The sequence below is a fragment of the Sminthopsis crassicaudata genome, chromosome 1 (assembly GCF_048593235.1).
Source record: "Sminthopsis crassicaudata isolate SCR6 chromosome 1, ASM4859323v1, whole genome shotgun sequence".
In the NCBI taxonomy this organism is placed as follows: Eukaryota; Metazoa; Chordata; class Mammalia; order Dasyuromorphia; family Dasyuridae; genus Sminthopsis; species Sminthopsis crassicaudata.
This window is the reverse complement of record NC_133617.1, coordinates 691,446,995-691,466,456: the sequence shown is the minus strand read 5'-3', so window position 1 is coordinate 691,466,456 and position 19,462 is coordinate 691,446,995. Positions and strand designations below refer to the sequence as shown.

The 19,462-nt window shown below is 41.8% G+C and overlaps 1 protein-coding gene across 1 annotated transcript in view; it reads left to right on the top strand.

The window, feature by feature from the left end:
• The first annotated feature begins 1,159 nt into the window (after positions 1-1,159).
• VOPP1 (VOPP1 WW domain binding protein) overlaps positions 1,160-19,462 on the top strand; it is a 160,130-nt gene continuing 141,827 nt past the window's right edge. The window contains exon 1 of the mRNA XM_074283624.1: positions 1,160-1,644. Coding sequence (XP_074139725.1) covers positions 1,588-1,644 — 57 coding nt within the window. The 5' untranslated portion in view covers positions 1,160-1,587. The remainder of the gene's footprint in view (positions 1,645-19,462) is intronic.

Here is a 19,462-nt window from a genome sequence, read left to right as displayed (position 1 = left end):
ATGCTATTTTCTTGTACCTATAATTCCTCTAGACAGCTAAAAAGGAAAACATCTTCCTGAGTTCAAATTTGGCATCAGACATATATTAGTTGTGGGATCCTGGGTCCTGGGTGAGTCACTTATCCCTGTCTGCCTCAGTTTCCTCATCTGTAAAATGAGCTGGAGAAGGAAATGGTTAACCCACTCTGGTATTTTTGCCCCCAAATGGGGTCACGGAGAAAGATCAGATTTAAGAATCATTGAAATTAAGGATCACACGTCTGGATCTGGAAGGGGCCCCGAGGTGGTCCAGTCCAACGCACTTGGGAACTAAATCCCTGCGGGTTTTAGCGACTTTCCCCTTGTCTCATAGTAAATGGCACAACCCAATTCTGAACCTGTCACTTCTGACAGACTCCAATAGTCTTTGCACCGCGCCACATTAGCGGCGGCAAAAGTAGCGAGCTGTTTCCAAAAGCCTTACTCCTATTAAGCACTGTGGACTTCCGAAGTCTGAATGGGGAGAGGGGTGTCTGTGCCTGGGGGACGGCCCCGCGCTCCGGTTTCTGCCTTCCCGGCGGCTTCCCTGCGAGCACCGAGGCAGACCCGCGTGCCATCGCTCGCTCCGGGAGAAGCGCTGGAGAAGTTGGGGAGTGGGACTCCCCGCTGTAACAGGAGCGCGGAGCAGGAACCCGCGCGGTGTGGCAGCCGGTCTGCCTCCGCTGTTCGTTTCAAGGTTCCTCGCACTGGCAGGGAGGTTATCTGACTTCCCAAGGCCCACGAAGGGGCAGATTTCCCTAACACTGGTTCACCTTCCCAGCCCTTCTTCGTTACTTTCCACCGCGCCCTTCTCGTACGCAGCTTCTCGGTCCTTCCGCGGGTGGAGACGCCTTTACCTTCGCCCCGGGCCGAGAGCTCCCGCTAGTTCCCTCGGACCGGCCCTGTCCCCGGGGTCGGGGGCGCGGGGTACGCTGGGTGCGGGGGTGGGGGCAGGAGACGGCTCACTCCCCTCCCCCTCCCCTTCTCCCCCCTCCCCCCAGCCTCGCCCCCGAGTGAGCGTCTCTGCAGCCCCGAGCTCTCCCGCTCGAGATGCCCCATGTGCGGGCTCTGGCCTCACGCTCCCGGGCGCGCCCACGTTTCCCCCCGCCCCCCTCTTGCCAGCCGGCTTTCCGGCTTTCGACCTGCCGGAGGGGGAGAATCCGCGAGCAGGCGGGCTCTGCGCCCCCTCCCCGCTCTGTGCACGCCCACTGCGTGTGTATGTGTGTGCGCGTGAGACAGCCGGCACACACACACACGCGCGCACACACACGCACGCACGCGCGCGCTCGCGGGGCGGGGAAGCCTGGCTCGGCTAGGAGAGCGGAGCGGCGCGGGTCACTCCCAGGACTCCGCTCCGCTCCCGGGCTCTCAGGGTTCCGGCTCCCGAGGGAGGCGCGCCCCGAGGCACGCAGGCGGCTCCCTGGCTTGCTCCCTCCCCCGGTCCCTCCCCTCCGGGACAGGATGAGTGGGCTGACAGCTCGCCAGCGTTTCTGAAGCCGGAGGAGGACGGACGGAGGAGAGCCGCGCGCCCTCTGTCCTGCCCGCCGGGACCGGAGCAGAGCAGGAGCCATGAAGCCCGCTCCGTGGAGGATCCTTCCCTCGCTGCTGCTGTGGCTCCTGCTGGAGGTAGGGGCTGGGGAGCGGGGCTGCCCGATAACCTTCGCAGATTTGTCCTGGAAACGCAAACAATAACCCAGAACTAAGCCGGGGCTTGGCAAGTTCGGGGACCGGCCGCCTGCCTCGCCGATCGCCGGGGACAGCCCCACCCGGAGGCACAGGGCGTTGGTTTGGGAGCCGGGGCTCACCGGAGGCGCCCGGGTCTCGATGCATGCTTGCCAGCCGGGGTGTAGGCTAGCCTCGCCGGGCTGAGACGCCCTGGAACGGGAGTCTGCCGAGCCTCACTCTTCCCCCTTTCCCTTCCGTAGCCAGCCACCTCTCGGCTGGAATCTGCCTTATTTCGGGTTCTTATCTCCGGCGCGGAGGAATCGGGACCTTGTGGAAAGGAAAACCTGGCTGGAGCTAGCCTAGGAACGCGTATTTTGAGCTGAGAAAGGTGGACAGAGAAAGGCCTTCTCTCACCTGGAGATCGTAGGGAAAGAACTGTTATCCCCCAGAGGCATCCCGGGGAGCCACCCTGTGCATGAGGTTATTAGGAAGTCTTTCCTATTGAAACTGACGTGCCCGAAATTCATCTGCTCCTCGTGCGGCTGGTTCACCTTGATCTCTTGTAGAGCAGGTGTACATCTAGAGAATTTCAGGGCGCTTTTGCTAACCTATTTCCGCCGAAAGTAAGGGGGGGAGGGGTCCAAGAACCGACCCTGCATGCTTATTAAAAAGGAAAGCTGCGGGCTTGAGAAGGTGTCCAGAAACCGGCACAGAAATAGAAAAGGCTTGTTGCTCTGTGGAAATTGACTCACTTAAGTAGTGAACATATTGAGCCGCGTTCCTTTTCTTGGAACGGATTGAGGTTGTAAGCTTCCTAGCTAAATCTGATAAGGCCTGCGCACAGATTGAGGTTAGGGCTGGCTTGGAAGTTGGATCCCCGTTTGGACGCTTGCCCATTTGTTCATGGAGTGTGTTCTCCAAAGTGGGCAGGAGCCAGAGCTCGGTGGGGATGGTGTGGCTGAACAGGACTGCTGAATTAACTTTGTTCTTAGCTTCAGGAAGCGTTAGTTACCATCTAAACTAAGAGTGGGGAATGAGGAGCACCCTAACTCATTGAATTTTGTATTGTAAAGCACTTCGGGAGAATTGAAAAAAAACCAACCAACCAACCAAAAAAACCCCCACCTTTCCTTTCTGTGAGGGTCTAAGTCAGTCAGCAAAGGACTAGCTTTTCTCCTCCTTTCCCCTTATAATAATAATAATAATAATAATATATTTTAATTAATTAATTTATTTATTTTGTATTTTGAGAGCAAATTTTAGTTCTCCTGAAAAGACTAGTCCATCTGGTTTAAAGCCAGGCAGGTTGCCATAAAAGTTTCTCCCACAGAGCTCTGACAACATGCTCTTCTTTCTTATCATAGACTTCCATGTTTTGGTTTGGTTTGGGTAAAAAAATGCCCCCCCCTTTTTTTAAAATCTCTGTGTGTGTGTGTGTGTGTGTGTGTGTGTGTGTTTAAATACATTTGTTGTCTGGTTGTTTAAGATTTGAAAACCTAGAAACCTTATAGTTTTGTTGAACTCACAGGTGCCTTTAACAGAAGAAAAAGGAAAGGCAATTGTTTAAATGAAACTTTATTATGTATATGCATTAATGCTACATTTTAGGCCTTAGGTAAATTAATTTAGCATTATTGCTGCTTTGAGATCACCTATTAGCTTCCTCCAAGTGAGTTGTCAGTTATGCTACTACCACAGTCTTTATCTTATCAGGAATACATTATTTTTCCAAAGTATTTTTATTAGAGGGAAATACATCAGAGCCATCACTGAAAAGAAAAGAGAAGAACTAGCTTCAGGGCGAAGTAGTACAGTGATAACATCCTCCTAATGAGAAAGGCTGGCAAACAAAGCCCAACATCTGGTTCTTTGGGAACTTCTGGAAGATTGACTAAATTTTTGGCCCTGTCCCGGTTAATGGTAGATTGTTGTGTTGACAGCTTGTAAATGATGATAATACAAACTCCTCAGCTTGGCATTTAAAACCCTTCACAATCTGGCTCCCATTTACCTTTCCAGACTTATTTTGCCTCACTCCCCTTCATGTACTCTGTGTTCCAGCCAAACTGCACAATTAATTGTTGTCTCCCATCTCCCGTCCCCATGTCTGAACTGCCTGCCCTCCATTAGAATGCATCTAATTCCTCAGTTCTTAGAATTTCTAGCTTCTTTTAAAGCTCTGCTCAGGTGCTGTGTCCTAATGGAAGCCTTTATTGATTTCCTCCCAGATGTTATTGCTGGTTTTTTTCTCCTCAGGTCATCTCAGAGATATCTCTCTGCTTACATTTTATATCCCTTAGTAGGGTCCTTGAGGATGGGGGCTTAAAAAAAAAGTCCTCTAACAATTTTGGTCCTAGAATCCCCAGTTCTTAGCAGAATAGTTTGAATGCAATAGGGGTTTAATTGGAACCTAGTTTTTATAGGAGGCAAGGGTCTTAGAGACCCTATAATCAAACACCCACATCTTACATATGGGGAAACTGAGGTAGAAGTTGAAAGATTTGTCCAGGGTCACACAGTTAGTAATTATCCAAGACCAGATTTAAACAAGAGTCTTACTAACTCTAGGCTCAGCATTAGATCCACTGAATCACTAAGCTGCTAGAAAAATAATGTATATATAAACTTTTGGAATTCTTCTTGCTGGGTTTTATTTATGGTCTTATTATACTTGAGGGTTTTATTGGTATGTTATGTATATATACACACATAATACACATATACAAATTATGTACATGTTATATATTACATATACTAATTATTATATATTATACATAGAATTTATATACATATACATATAAATTTCATATATATATATACAGATGTATACATATACACATACACACATATATCTTAATCCAGGTATAATTTTCTCTGTGAATATTTCTTCACCCAAAGTCTTAAATGATTTTTAAAATTAGAAATCAGTCACTTAAATCCAGTATATAAGGAGAATTACTGTTATTTCTGTTATAGGAAAAGGACTCTTGTCACAAAATAGGGGTAAGAAATAAGGCAAGGAAACAGTACAATTCCTTCCTGTTGAAAGCCTGTTGAAAGATTTTTGAGAAAGATTCTGTTCTCTTTTCATGAACCCCAAGCCTAATGGAATCTCTAACAGAATTGGGTATTTGGGGATTAAACCCATGGCTCTGAAATTTAGAAGAGTGTGCTAGAGGAGAAAGGTTACTTTTTATTCTAGCCAGATTAAACTAGAAATGCAAAACACATTTTTAGTGTTTACTCTGCCATGCTAATAGGGATAAAGCTATCCAAATATCAATTTCACTTCCCCATTAGCTACCCCTTTCTCCAGTGAGCTTTTTCCTGACCTGATCCCACCTCACTTCCCCTCCACGTGACCTCCCTAGCAATTAGACCTGTGTTATCCATACCCTGGACTGAATTGATGTTTTGTGGAGTTCTACTTTCCTTTGGTACAAAAGTTGCTAATTATAGATCTAGAGGTCATTCACCAAGAAGGCACAAGGAAGCCCACGATTTAAAAACAAATCAGAAAGGACACACGGATACAAATGTGCAGACCTGGAAACATGAAGAATGGAAACCACCAACTCCTGGGAACCTAATCATTTGGTTTGTCCCTTAGGCTAAAGCAGATCAGAGGCAATAACAGTTTAACCTGAGGACTAACTTGAGTATTATTTCGGAAAGGACCTTTCCTTCCCAGTGAACGTGTGAGCTGTTTGGGAATACTGGAGTTCAGTAAATAGACAACGAAGAGTGCATATCACTTTCCTTTGTTCCTGTCCTCCTCCCTCTCTTGGACTCTGAGTCTTGTCCACAATTCCTACCATAAATGGGCAGCCAACCGCCTATGTTTTTACCTGGGAGGTTGGGGATCTTGAATTTTCAATAAAAATGACATACTAGCATGTATTTGGCTACCAGACAACTAGGGGGGTTTAGTCTAGATTGCCTCTAATATGGACTTTTATCAATGAATAGAAATTTGGGGAACTGTTATTAAATCCTTACTATAAGCAAGGGAATGTGATGGACTCAAGGAGAGAGAGACCCATGAAATTTATGTAATCTAGTAGGGGAGTTAAGACAGACACAGAGAATACAGGGGCTAAGAAAGTTCTGAGGAGAAAGAACATTTCTGGGGAAAACAGGGAAGGCTTTGTGGATTAGATAATAACCTTGTCAACAGGTGATCAGTGGATAAGATGAGTAGGAAGACCTGAGTTCAAATGTGGTCACAGACATTAGTTGTATGATCCTGGGCAATTTATTCAATCTTGGTTTGCTTTAATTTCCTTAACTGTATTATGGGATAATAATAGCATCCACTCCCCAGGGTTGTTGTGAGGGTCAAATAAGATAATAATTGTTTAAAAAAAAAAAAGCACTTAGCACAGTGTTTGGTACATAGTATGTTTTATGTGTGTGTATTAGTGTGTATTAGTGTATATTGTATGCAGGCATGTGTGCCTGTATATATGAGTATATATTTTCCTTCCCCTTTACCTGAACAGAGTCTTAAAGTATGTTTGGAATTTTAATAGCTAGAGGTTTGGAAGGAATATATTTCACTTAGGGAGTTTTTTTTTTTTTTTAAGTTATATCTTTAGTTTTGGTATCATAGTTACTTTTCAGACATTACTTTCTCCTACCTCTTTACCCCTTCCATCGAGCCATTTCTTGCTAGAAATAATTTATTCATTGGCAAAAGCTACCATATAGAATAATCCGTTTCATAGTGTCCACAGTATTCCACACCTGTAGCTCCCCATCTTCCTGAGAGGATAGAGATACACTTTTTTTTTTTTTTTTTTTTGCCAGTAGAATTATTTCAGTGTTTATTTCCCCTTTTCATTTGCATTATTGTAGTCACAGCAGAATTCTTTCTCACTTGGAGATTGGGGAGCTTCAGTTACTATTTCCTTTACAAAGGTCATTTCGATATATGTGAAAAAGTAATTAATAATAGTTTTATTTTTTAAAGTATATTTGTGGAGACCTCTCTTGTATACAAACTGTATTGGACTGTGAGTCCAACAGCATAGTGCCTGGCACTTTGTAGGGGCTTAATAAATGCTTGTTGCTGACTTGAAAGCAGAGCGTTTTTATGTTTTAAATTTTCTTTGTATCCTTAGCTCTTAGCACAGTGCCTGGTACATTATAAATCCTTTTTACTGACTTGTGGACAGAAGGTAGAAATCTCTGGATGAGGCTGCTTTGCATATCCTAGGGATTAGTAGAACAAACACCATATTGAGCCAGGAGACTGGGTGTAATTCCGATTCTGTCACTCCTGCCTTACTGGAACTTGGGCAGCTCTCTTAACCTTTTGTGAGCCCCAGTTTCCTGACTTGTAAAATGAAGGGGTCAGCTTAACCCAGCTTCTTTAACTGGTTTGTAATTCCATGTGGGGTCTCATAACTGAATGTAGGGGCCACAAAATGATGATTTATTATCAGTAAATGTTTGATTTGTTTACCTACTTTATATAAATGGACTGTGAAAAATTTCTCAGGCAAAAAGGGAGCGTAAGTAGAAAAATTTAAGAAGTCCTGGGCTAGAGGATCTCTGAAATCCTTTCCAGTTCTGTGATTCTGTCACTTAAATCAAGTGCTCTTTTTACTAGGAATGGTCAAGTTTGAATATGAACACTTGAAGTCTAACAAAGGATGAAATCTGAGATTTAATAGACATTTCCCTAAAACCAGAGTATTTAGGATAGGGGTGCTCAAAATTAGAAGTAAAGACATTTCAAAAATTTTTTTTCTCCTCTCCTCCACAGATCCTTACACCTCTTTTGCTAGATACTTTAAAATGCACCAAAATCCTGTTTTTATGGCAAATCCCACCCGGTGGTATACTCCTTTAACACAATCCCATCCAATTCTTCTTATTCCTGTGGGCCCATTTTAGAATCTGAGCAACTTGTAGCTCAGACAAGGAAGAGGATTTTTAATAAAGTTGTTTTCCTTTGAGAACCTTTATGGGAGTCTAGTTAGGATGAAGGAAGATCATCTCCTACCAAATTATAGTGAGCTCTTATTCCTAGAGCAGCTCTGAAGTAAATGAAAGGGATAGGAAAGAGATTAAGGGCCAGACCAGGAGTAGATTAATATGGCTCTGGATTGCTAATAGCCTCGATGCTGCCCGGCTCAAAAGTGGAGTGAGATGTGGCCTATGCCATGTCAAGGGGATGGATAGAGTAGGATAGTGTAAGTATCCCAGCTTGAGAGACCGTGTAATCCATCAGTAATGCTGGAGTCCAGATACCTGAGTTCAAATCCTGTTTTGAGTACTTAACTGGCTGTGTAATTATGGGCAAATCCCATAATTTCTCAGAGTCTCAGTTTCCTCATCTCCATAATGGGTAGGAAAGTACTTGCCCTATACCCATGGGGTCTTGTTTTGAGAAAAGTACTTTGGATAATTTAAAGCATTTATCTGGATTATTATGACTTGAGCTTGGAATTTAGGCTTTCAGACGTGGAAGGAACAGTATCAATCATAAAGTCCAATGGGTGTTCTTATTTTTCTGCAGGTTAGTGAGGTCCAGAGAAAGAGTAAGAAATTTGCAGGGATGTGCTGGGAGTTGGTGATGGAGTCAGAGACAGAACTCAGGTGTCCTGGCTTTGAGACCAGCATTCTTCCTACGCTCAAGTTGTTGCCAGAGTAGGGTAACCCTCAGTGGTTTCTCCAGTTTTGCTCCTTTTTTTTTTTTTTAAATTTACATTCAGTCTCCTTAGTCCTTTTGCTGTGTTGAGATGGTATTTTCTGTCCAAAATATATTGGGATCGCTTTGAATCAGTGAACCACTGAGAAGAGCCACGTCTTTCATAATTGATCACCACACATTCTTGCTGTTTCTGTGTACAATGTATTCTTGGTTCTGCTTCTTTTGCTCAGCATCAGCTCATGCAAATCTTTCCAGACTAGTTTGCTTATTTTTGACTTTTAATAAGCCTGAGCTAAGGGCAGAGGAGCTGAAAATGTGCTTCTTTTGATCTAGAGGCTAGTTTTTCATGCTAATATGACGCATAGTACGTTACCTGTGCTTTTGCTTCTGGCTTGAATCATTTGATCATGTACTTGAGGTATCCCTCTGAGGTAGCTCTCATTAAGAGCCCTGCTTTTTTCTACTTTCCTTGGAAGTTGTTTTTCTTTGGAATTTTTTTAAAATACAAGAGTCAAGTGAAAGCTAATCGGGGAGAAGGGCAGCAGGAGTGTTTCCCAGCTTTGCTCTGTATGTTGATTTTGTGATGCCCTTGGTGGAAGATGCCCTTGGTGAAGGATTTTCTCCATTAATGCACATCAGCACCTTCTCCAAAGTCTAGAAGAGTTTCCTGGGATTCTCCTGAGACTGTCAGTGACTTGCCTGGGCTCATGCAACCTTTATATTGATGTCCTTACTAGGGTTCAACCATTTGCCCTCTATCTAATTGACTCACTTGCCCATGTTACCCCAGAACAAAAAAGGAAAAAAATCAGGCTTTTCTGTCAGTTCCACAAAGGTGATGAGCACATCTTCTGCTTCCTTAGTAATTTATTGGTCTATACTTGGTAGCATCCATTCATTCATATAAAAAAACACTTATTTTATATATAGTTTGTGCAAAGTACTATACTAGATATTGAATAAGGTACAAAGAAGAATAAAATAAGTTCTAAATTATGAGATTACTGCCTAGTAAGAGAGGGAAAACATAAGCAAATATAACAATTGACATTTATATGGTGTTTTAGATTCTGATTTTCATTTATCTTGTTTGTGCCTCACATCAGTTCTGTTGCCTATAATTCTGCTCATTTTTCAGATTAGGGACACCAAAGCTCAGAGAGAGTAACTATAACTAGTAAGTACATTTAACCCAGGTTTTTTTGACTCCTGAGTCCAACATATTTATCTGTTATGTTATGTTGCCAGTGTCATAAAAGAGATACAAAGATAGGAGGAAAAATAAATCACTTCTGAATGAGGTGTTCAGAGAGTTTGACCTTGGCATTTAAATTTGGCTTTGAAAGATCAAATATTGATTGAGATTGGGTCGGGGCTGGGCAAAGGGCATTCCAAGAAATGGAAATGATGCGAGCAGAGGACATGAGGGGAAGTTGGAGGTGCCAGCCAAGAAAGTTTGTCTGGGTGTAGAATAATGAAGAGCAACAGTAGGATATAAGGTAGCAAGATACATCGAGACTACCTGGGATACAGACTAAGGGATCTGGACTTAAATCTGTGGACCATTAGAAGTCATTGAAGGCTTTTGAGCAGGAGTTACATGATCAAAGCTGTGCTTTAGAGAGTAGCAAATAGTCACTTAATATAATGACTGGTATGGTACCTTACTGCCGTATCCCAGAAGTCTCCACTAAATCTCTTTACTCAAGGCCAGATTCTGGGACCAATGCCAAAGGATAAATGGAGTTAACTCAGCGTCTTGGGTTTTGTCTAACTTTGTGTCCTTTCTGCTATAACTGGACCTGTCTTTGCTCCTGAATCTTGACGTGGACTCCGGCTCTGGCGCCTTAAGAGCGCTTGAGTCCTAAGTGGGCCCTGGCTCTCGGGACTTAGGAGAACTGGTGGAGATGTAAAAACAGAAGATGTCAATAAAATTTTTAAAAATTATGTGAAGAGACAAATCGAGAGAGCTGACTATTATGTCATGAGTGAGAGGATGCTCTTGGGGTCCGGAGATTGAAGAGAATAAAAAAGGCCAGGGAGGAGTGTGTGAGAGAAGATTAATAGGGCGTCATTAAAAAAAGAGACCAATAAAGAGATGAATTAAAAAGATGGCAGAATGACAGGGAATGCTAAGTTGGAGAAAGCAGGAATAACAGGGTCAGTCATCACAGAGCTATGACTCTCTATGACAGAGATTGATGACCCATTGTTAGGTCCAATACCACAGGGAAAGGTCAAAGAATGAAGGACTTGAAGATTCAGTGAGAGTTCCTTAGTAATTTATTGGTCTGCACTTGGTAGCATCCATTCAGTCATTTAAAAAACACTAAACTACTATGCTAGATATTGAGTAAGATACAAAAAAGAATAAAACATGAGGGTATTATTGAAATGGCTGAGTGTATGTTTTAAAGTCTTCCATAAAATCTTGCCTCAGACCCTTATTATCCGTGTGGCTAGGCCAGCCAATTAAATGCTGCTTGCCTCAGTTTCCTCCTCTGTTAAATGGGAATAATAATAATAATAACAATAATATCTACCTTCCAGGATTATTGTGGTAATAAAATGAGATGAGTTATGCCCTTGCAGACTTTAAAGCTGTCTATTCTGACGTGTCACTTTCCAATCGTTTGATCTTGGTTAAATCATACAGCCTCTCAGAACCTCATTTTCCGCATCTGTAAAAATGATGAGGTTGGTGGACACCTCTAAGTTCCCTTTGTAATGGACCATCTTAGATTTTTCTGGTTGAATTAGAGTGAGGGAGGTAGAGATTTTCAGAGTAAGGAGATCAGGCTAAAATGGGTAAATCTCTTCAATTAGACCTTATTTTTAAGTCAAAACAAAACAAAATAGTCTATAAGAATAGATACTGAAAGGAATCCACTTTTATTTTATAAACTGATTGTTAAGAAGGACTTTCACAATCCTTTAACATCATTATCAATTTGTCTCTCCAGGATTCTTAAGTCTGCCATTTCTAAATCTTGTGATATAGGCAGCCTATTATTGGAAGCCAGTAAATGCAGAAATTTACAATGGCTGGTCAGGGGATAGAGTGAGAATTTATTTGAACTGCCTATTAAATGCTTTGAATTCCTGGAGCAAAGACGTTATAACAATACCTGGTGTTTTTTTATTAATAGCTTGCCACCCCATGGGGAGGTGGGGCACACTTTATACCCTTCTTTATTTCTGAGGGAGATATATTATGGCTTCATAGGAAGCCTATGGAGCAATAACTGCTGTAATGGAGAACCTGAATGAGAATCAGAAAATAGCTTCCTGGATGCCATATAATTTTCAACTATTTGAAATAGAGTTAAATCTAATATATCAAGTCAGGACTTGAGATATCCAGACCCTGGGAAGCTGTGCTTAAACTCAAGAGTGAAAGCTCAGCATAAGAGGGTGTAAATCCACAGTAAATGGGGAGTGGAGTAAAGAGGGTAAACCTGGTCTAACTTTAAGGGGTATTCCTCATTTCTTTAGAAATGTGACTTACCCTTTTGGACAAAATACCTAACCCAGCAAAGAGCCCCCATACCCGTAGTCTCCTGCCAAACTGCCCAACAAGTAGAAGTGTCTGCGTTTGGAAATGGAAAACTCCTTACTTTAAAATGAATACTATTTCACTTTTGACAGCTCTAACTGTTAGGAAATTTTTTCTCTGATTGGGCTCAAATTAGCTTCCTGCCATTCCCCAAATTGATACATTAAATAGATCTTTAAGGATATGAAAGAAAAGCTGTTCCTTTTAAATGCTTAATTTAGTACTAAGAAGACTAGTAGAGACTTTTGGGACAGACTATATATTAAAATATCCTAGAGACAAAATTTTAGGACAGACATTGCCTGAATTTTCTGCTGTGCTGGAATAGTCTGGAGAGGAGTTTTAAAGAGAAATCCAGTCAGATCTGTGTGGTCTGGAAGTTGCAGTACTTGGTGAAAAGAGCATAGGTCACCCTTCAGGCAGCTGGCAGTCCTAGGGTCATAGAGTTGGAGGTAAAGGAGACTTTAGATACTATTTACTTCAGAACTTTCATTTTATAGAAGAAATACAAAGAGAAAGAGAGAGAGAAGGAAAGGGGGGGAGGGAGACAAAGTCACAAGCTTGAATAATGTTTGAGTAAAATCGTTTTGCTTCCTGTGGTCTCACTAATTCCCTAACAAAGACCAAACAAATGAAACATGTTTAAGCTTTACCTGAAGGATTGCTCAGTGATCCAGCTGTGACTTTCAGGGGCTTATTCCCCAATCTGCTACCTAGATTCTGGAAATGATAGGAAGCACTATGAAGTCTTTATCTGTCTTTAAGATCAGGTCATTTTGCTTATTGTGATGTGCAAACAGTGGCTACATACACTTTTCTCCTGCCAAGAAAATTTCATTCTTCAGGGCAAAGCAGAAAAGAAAGATGCATTTTCTTCACTGCTGGCATGTTACAGCAAATAGACTTTTTCCCCTTCCAGATGTTGAACAGCTCATTGCCACCGGGGCTGAAGGTGACCTGCCAGCTGGCCCCCTCTTGTCCAGCAGCTTCAGTGCCAAGTGCCCTGCTCCATAGTCCTGAGCAGTACCATTAGGAGGGGCAGGAAATATACACTTATGTGGTGCCCACTGTGTGCCAGGTACTGTATCGATCCTCATAGCAACCTTGTGAGATAGGTGAGATATCCCCATTGCACAGGAAACTCAGGAAAACAGGGTAAGTGGTTTGCCCAGGGTGACAAACCAGTAAGTGGCTGAGGCTGGATTTGAACCAGGATTTCCTGATTCCACACACAGCACTATGTCCACTGCGGAAATTATATAAGGAACAAAGAACATTTACAAAGATGCTTTAAACATTCAGATCACTGCCTGTAGCTGTTATGGAATTATTTAGTCTTTCTCAGGGATCTCTAGAATCGATGCTAATTTTTTACGATGGCTGGTGATTTTAAATTTTCATTTATCTCTCTAGATTTAGTTTCTGAATTGGGGTTTGTGCCAGGGCCAGCTTTACCCTTTGTTAGGCTTTTGTTGCGTCCCTGGGCTCCTAGGCTGACTTCCATTGCCTGGGCTTAGGCCCCACCCTGGATCCTTGTTGGTTCAGACTTCTGGTGGCATTCCAGGACCATGGAGGCCTGGTCTGAGTTGTCCTGGGACAGTTCCTTGGGACTTCTGAGGTCCTCAGCCTTTCTGTCTGCTCTGAGACTTGCCCAGGCTCAGGGGGCCTTCTACTTTTGCTATCTGTGTACATAGGCACTTGAAAATTAATAGTACATTTTGCATTAATAAAGTTTAATCAAAGTCCAGCCTTTGAAAGTCCATTGTAGTTGATGGGGCTGTGAACCATTTTGGAGAATAATCTGGAATTGTGGTCAAAGATTTCAAAACTGCATATACCCTTTGACCCAGAAATACCACTTTTAGACCTTTTTATCCAAGGTGATTAGGAAAAAAGGAAAAGAACTGTGTGTTCTAAAATATTCATGCAGTTCTTTTTGTGATGGCAAAGAATTGGAAATTGGAGGGATGCCCATCAATTGGGGAACGGCTAAACAAGTTGTGGTATAAGATTGTGATGGAATACTACTGTACTGTAAGGAATGATGAACTGGTTGATTCTAGAAAAAACATGGAAAGACTTGCATGAAATAATGAAAAATAATGAAAAAAGCAGAATCAAGAGAACATTGTATACAGACACAGCAGTAGTGTTTGAAAAACAACTTGAATGACCAAGTTCTTCTGAGTATTATAAATGCTACAGCTACAAAGGACCTATGAAAGAAAATACTATACAACTGCAGAGAAAGAACTCTTAAATAGAAGTCTGCTTAGTATGGTTTTATTTGTATTTATATATCTCTGTCAAATGCTAGCTTTCTCTGGTGCAGTGTAGGGAGGGTGGGAGATAATTTAGAACTAAAATTTTAACAAAAATAAGTATATTTAATTTATAAAACTACAGAAGACAGTCCACTGGAACATCACAATCATCAGTACTCATCCCTGATTGCACATTCCTGGTTCTGTGCCCACAAGTGTCCTGCATTGACCCCACTTGATGCCATATCACCTGAACTGGAGATTTTACTCTGAATGACCTGCTTCATCCTCCGCGGGCTCGGGGTGTTCAGCTACTCCATGACATAGTGTTCTTGCTCCGGCTTTACTCCAGCTTTCTTCCCGGGACTTCCACGTCTTCCTTGCCCTTCCACCTTCCTGCCTGGGTCCCTTCTAGCCCCCCAGCCCTGAGGATGATTTCTCCAGCTTTTTCACTTGTCCTCCACCTCTGGCTCGAGGCCCCCCACCCCAACCATACACCCTTCCCCCAGCTCCTCCCACCCCTTTCCCATCTCAGGAATGTATCTCCCTTATTTATATCATGGTTCCCATGGCACTGACTGCTCCCTGTCATTTTAAGTGATGTTTTCATTGAACCAATTAACCACATTAGGTGGGGTATGCTGGTAAAATATTCTCCAGGAAGGGAATGTCTATATTTAAAGCAGCTGTATTTTCTCTTCGTGACTTTTCCTATTTCAGGACGAAGTACAAATATTTTGCAGATTCTTTCAAGGAGCTCCCTAGGAAACTAACCTCCTGTACCTTTAGTTTCTGCTGCCTTCCTGTTCTTGGTCTTACATCAGGTTCCCTCGTCCCCATGCAGCTGACACTATTCTAGAGAGGGCGAGGTGCTTTCCCACTGCTCAGGACCAACATCTCAGCCAGGAACGTCTTAGAGTAACTCCAGAAGAAGCAGCTAAACATGGCCCTCAAAGGGGAAGAATCAGCTTTTCTGAACTAACTGGTGCTTAAAGAATGACCACTAACATCTCCAGCCTGCTGGGCTCCTCACACTGAAATGCAGCCCCCTATTTCATCACCAGGGTCAGAAAGTGTTCAAAAGGCACGTTTATCCCCTTTGTAATGGGGTGTTTTTCCACCTGGCGAATCCCATATACACTGGTAACTTCACTTTCCAAGTGATGAGGAAACAAGGGAAAAAGTGAAATAATTCCTGCCATTGGAGCTTACAATCTATTGCCAATAAATAACAGGTACAGGTAAGTAAATTCAAGATGTACATGAAGGAAATACAAAATAAGTTCAAGAGTGAGAGAGTATTTTTAGTCTTTAGTTCTTGGAAGAGAACCAGTGACATCAGAATGATGCTGTCTCAACTTGCAAGTGAAGTGCATTTAAGTGAGGAAGAGATGGGCAAAGTCATCTGCTTCATTGTTTCCTCTAGAGTCTTCTCAGAGTTCATTGGCAAGATATAAGGGCCGTGACCTGGCCCAGGTTGTCCTGGTTAAGTGACCTGCCCAGACTCGCACAGCTAGTAAGAATCTGAGGCTGGAGTTGAACCCACATTCCATTTTCAAAGCCCAGTGCTCTTATCTGAAGGGCAGACTGAACCATGAGTGTTTGATACTCTGACCTGTAGTAATTTGACGTTAAGTGATGTGTTCAGTGAATGTCGAGGGTAACTTGAACCCCAGTTTTCCTAGCTAGTTTCTAGTGTGTGTGTGTGTATATATATATATATATATATATATATGTATATATATATATATATATATATATATATAAAAATAATTTCTTGTGCTTTCCTGATGAATAAACTGAGACACACCTTGATCGTGACATTCCCAGGAAGACATATTCCTAGACATAAAGGTGTTTTTGGAATCCAAATTCCAGGTTGTTTTGTGTTCTAAAATTAAGGTAATGGAAAGAGTCTGTAATGTAGAGTCAGGAGAACTGAGTTCAAATGCTGGCTCTACTCTATGACATTCCTCAGGATCTCAGTTTTCTTCTTTGTAGATGGCACTCAGAATAATTATGCTGACCACCTCACAGGGTTATAGAGAAAAGTGTTTTGTGAACTTAAGGAAAAGCCTGTAAAAATATAAGTTGTTACTCATATAAAATAAAAAATAGCCCTTTATCTCTTACATACACATGGAAGTAAATTGCAGAAATCAAAGGACAGTTAAAATGCTCCCTGGGAAAGAGTTATCACAAGTAGATTTACCTGCCCGTCAGTGCTTTCTTTTGTAAATAAAAATTTATTGACTTTTGGTTTTTGAATCACCAAAATTTTTCCCAGTGGTCTTCCTGTCTTGCCTCCCAGAAAGTTATTCCATATATTAAATTATATTTTAAAAGGAAGTCAAGTCAGGTTGAGAAGCATTGTTAAGCTTCTACTAGATTCCAGGTATTGTGATAAGCAGTGATTATGAAGAAAAAAGGGAGAGAAAAAAATTTCACCTGAAACAATCCAATTGTTCTCACTTTGTAAGAATTCATCGTCAAGTGGTGTGGGGGAGAGCGGGTGTACATGTTAAAAATGATGATAAAATTTTGTAACCTCAGAAGGATGGCACAAAGATTAGCAAGATCTAGGTTTCTCTGTAAAAGATGGGATTTTAATTGAGATTTGAAAGAAGCCTGGAAAATCTAGGAGGCAGAGATAAGATGAGAATTTCAGCCTGTTCCAAATGCTTGGAATTGAGAGATATGGAGTATTGAGTGGAAAACCAGTGTCACTGGGGTATGGAGTATGTGGGGAGTAAGACTGCAAAAATAGAAGGGAGCCAAAATACCAAATAGGATTTAATTTTATTCTGGAGTTGATTGAATGGGGATGATAATATAGTCATATCTGTCTTTTAGAAAGATCAATTTGATAGCTACATGGAAGGTTGACTGGAGTAGGGAAAAACTATAGAAATAATAATAATAAATAATACATTTATATAGCACCATGAACCAGGAACTGTGTTAAGCACTTTACAATATTATCTCATTTGATGCTCAGAACAACCCTGTGAAAAAGGTGCTATTACTATCCCCATTTTACAGATGAAGAAATTAAGGCAGGTTACCCAGCTAGGATGCTTCTGTGATTAAATTTGAACTCAGATCTTTCTAATTCAGGTGCAGTTCTTTATCCACTGCTCCATCTTGAGTCAAGGAGACCAACTAGCACATAATTGCAATAGTCTGGAATAATGGAAGATAGAAATGACAGGCTGATGAAGGAAGGCAAGTTTCAGAGAGGGGGAATTGAGGATGACATGTGACTCTGGGTGACTACAGCAGGACTCATAACCCCTTTTTGAGAATTTTTTATACTCCCCCAGGTATATTGGTATATAAAATAGGAATGAAAATAAAACATTTGTTGATAACAAATCATAATTTTGCAGCCCCACATGGAATCTCATATGAAGTTGGGAACCACAATTTAAGATTTACTTATAGCAATACAGAAATTCAGAAGAAGGGAGGCTTTAGAGAAGAAGATAAAACTTCAGTTTTGGATCTGCATTTAGCTGCCTGTGAGACATTGATTTTGAGATGTCCTAAAGGCAGATAGAAATGTGATTTTGGAGGTCAAGATAGAGATTAGGGCTGGGCAACTATCTGGAAATCATCTACATAGAGATAAGATAATTGGACCTAGGGCGGAGCCTTGGGAGATACTCTCAATTGGAATTCTTAGCCTGGATAAGATCCAGCAAAGGAGACCCAGAAGGAGTTTTCAGGTAGATAAAAGGAGAAATCAGAAAGATGAGAATATTATGGAAAGTGATCAAAGGGTGCAGGAATGTCAAGAAGGATGATGACTGAAAACAAAAGTGAATAGATTTAGGAGCTTTGGAGGGAGCACTTTGAGTTGAATTATGGGATCTGGAGTCAGGCTGCAGAATTAAGATGAGAGCTAGAGGGAAGGAAGTGGAGATGCTGGTTGGTTGTAGATGGGCCTTCTCAAGGGCTTTAACCACAAAAGGAAAGAGAGATACAAGAAAAGAGGGAGCCGGGATGGATGGATCATGTGCATGTCTTTTAGAAGTTGGACTTTCCCTATTATTTACAGTAGTAGGATCCGAGTCACCCAGGCTTACAACCTAGATACCATGGCATATTTATACACAGTAACGAAGTAGCTAATGGACATCAAGAGATTGGTTGTCATTTCTCTGGGTTTGAGGTGAAACCTTGGGATTATATTGATTTATATTTCTGTAATTATTGATTTGGAGCTGTGGTGTCAAAGTTAAATGGAAATGCATCCCTGTGGCTGACTATTGACTTAGAAAACCACAAGTTAACTATTTTTATTTATTCTGTTAAAAGATTCTCAATTATATTGTAATCTGTTTTGAGCCAGACTTCTGCTGATGCTTTGTAGGGCAACACGTTTTGACATGATTTGGAGCATATTTGTACATGATTCTTAATAATTTGCAATTCTTCCTTCCTTCCTTCCTTCCTTCCTCCCTCCCTCCCTCTTTTTTTCCTTCCCTCCCTCCCTCCCTTTCTCCCTTCCTTACTCTCTTCCTTCCTCTTTCTTCCATTCCTCCCTCCCTCCCAATTGGGGTTAAGTGACTTGCCCAGGGTCACATAGCCAAAAGTGTTAAGTGTCTGAGACCATATTTGAACTCGGGTCCTCCTGACTTCAGGGCTGGTGCTCTATCCACTGCACCACCTGATTGCCCCTGTCTTTATTTCTTTAAGGAATATTTGGTAATTGAATCTTTTATACGCTTTGGTATATTAACTATCAAGCATTTTATGCGTTTTGTAGTTTTTTGAAGTGACATTTCTTTTTATTACTGCCTTTTGGATTTTGTTGTTATATAGAAATGCTGTTGATTTTTTTGGTGCATTTATTTTGTAGTCTGCAATTTAACTGAATTTGTTTAAATCTTTGCTGACAGGTTGTTCTTTTGGGGCTAGGTTAGTGAACCTTAAGGACTGGTACTTTTCAGACTGTCAGTCCCATCAGTATTTCAGAGATCTAGAGCCTGGCTTCAGGGTAACCTGATGCTCCTTCAAGAGTGGCCAAATATCGACAGCCATCACCCTCTTTTGAAGATCTTTACAACAGGTTGCTTCCCCTTGTCAAAATGCTTCCTACTATCCTCTAGAACTGATTCTGAAAAGGCAGCTTGCAAATCTAAGCTGACCAGGCCTTGAATAGGTGGGTGCCTGCCTCACTTTTTTTTAAAATTTAAATTTTATAATTATAGCTTTTTTTGGACAGTACATATGCATGGGTAATTTTTTACATCATTATCCCTTGCACTCACTTCTGTTCCGACTTTTCCCTTC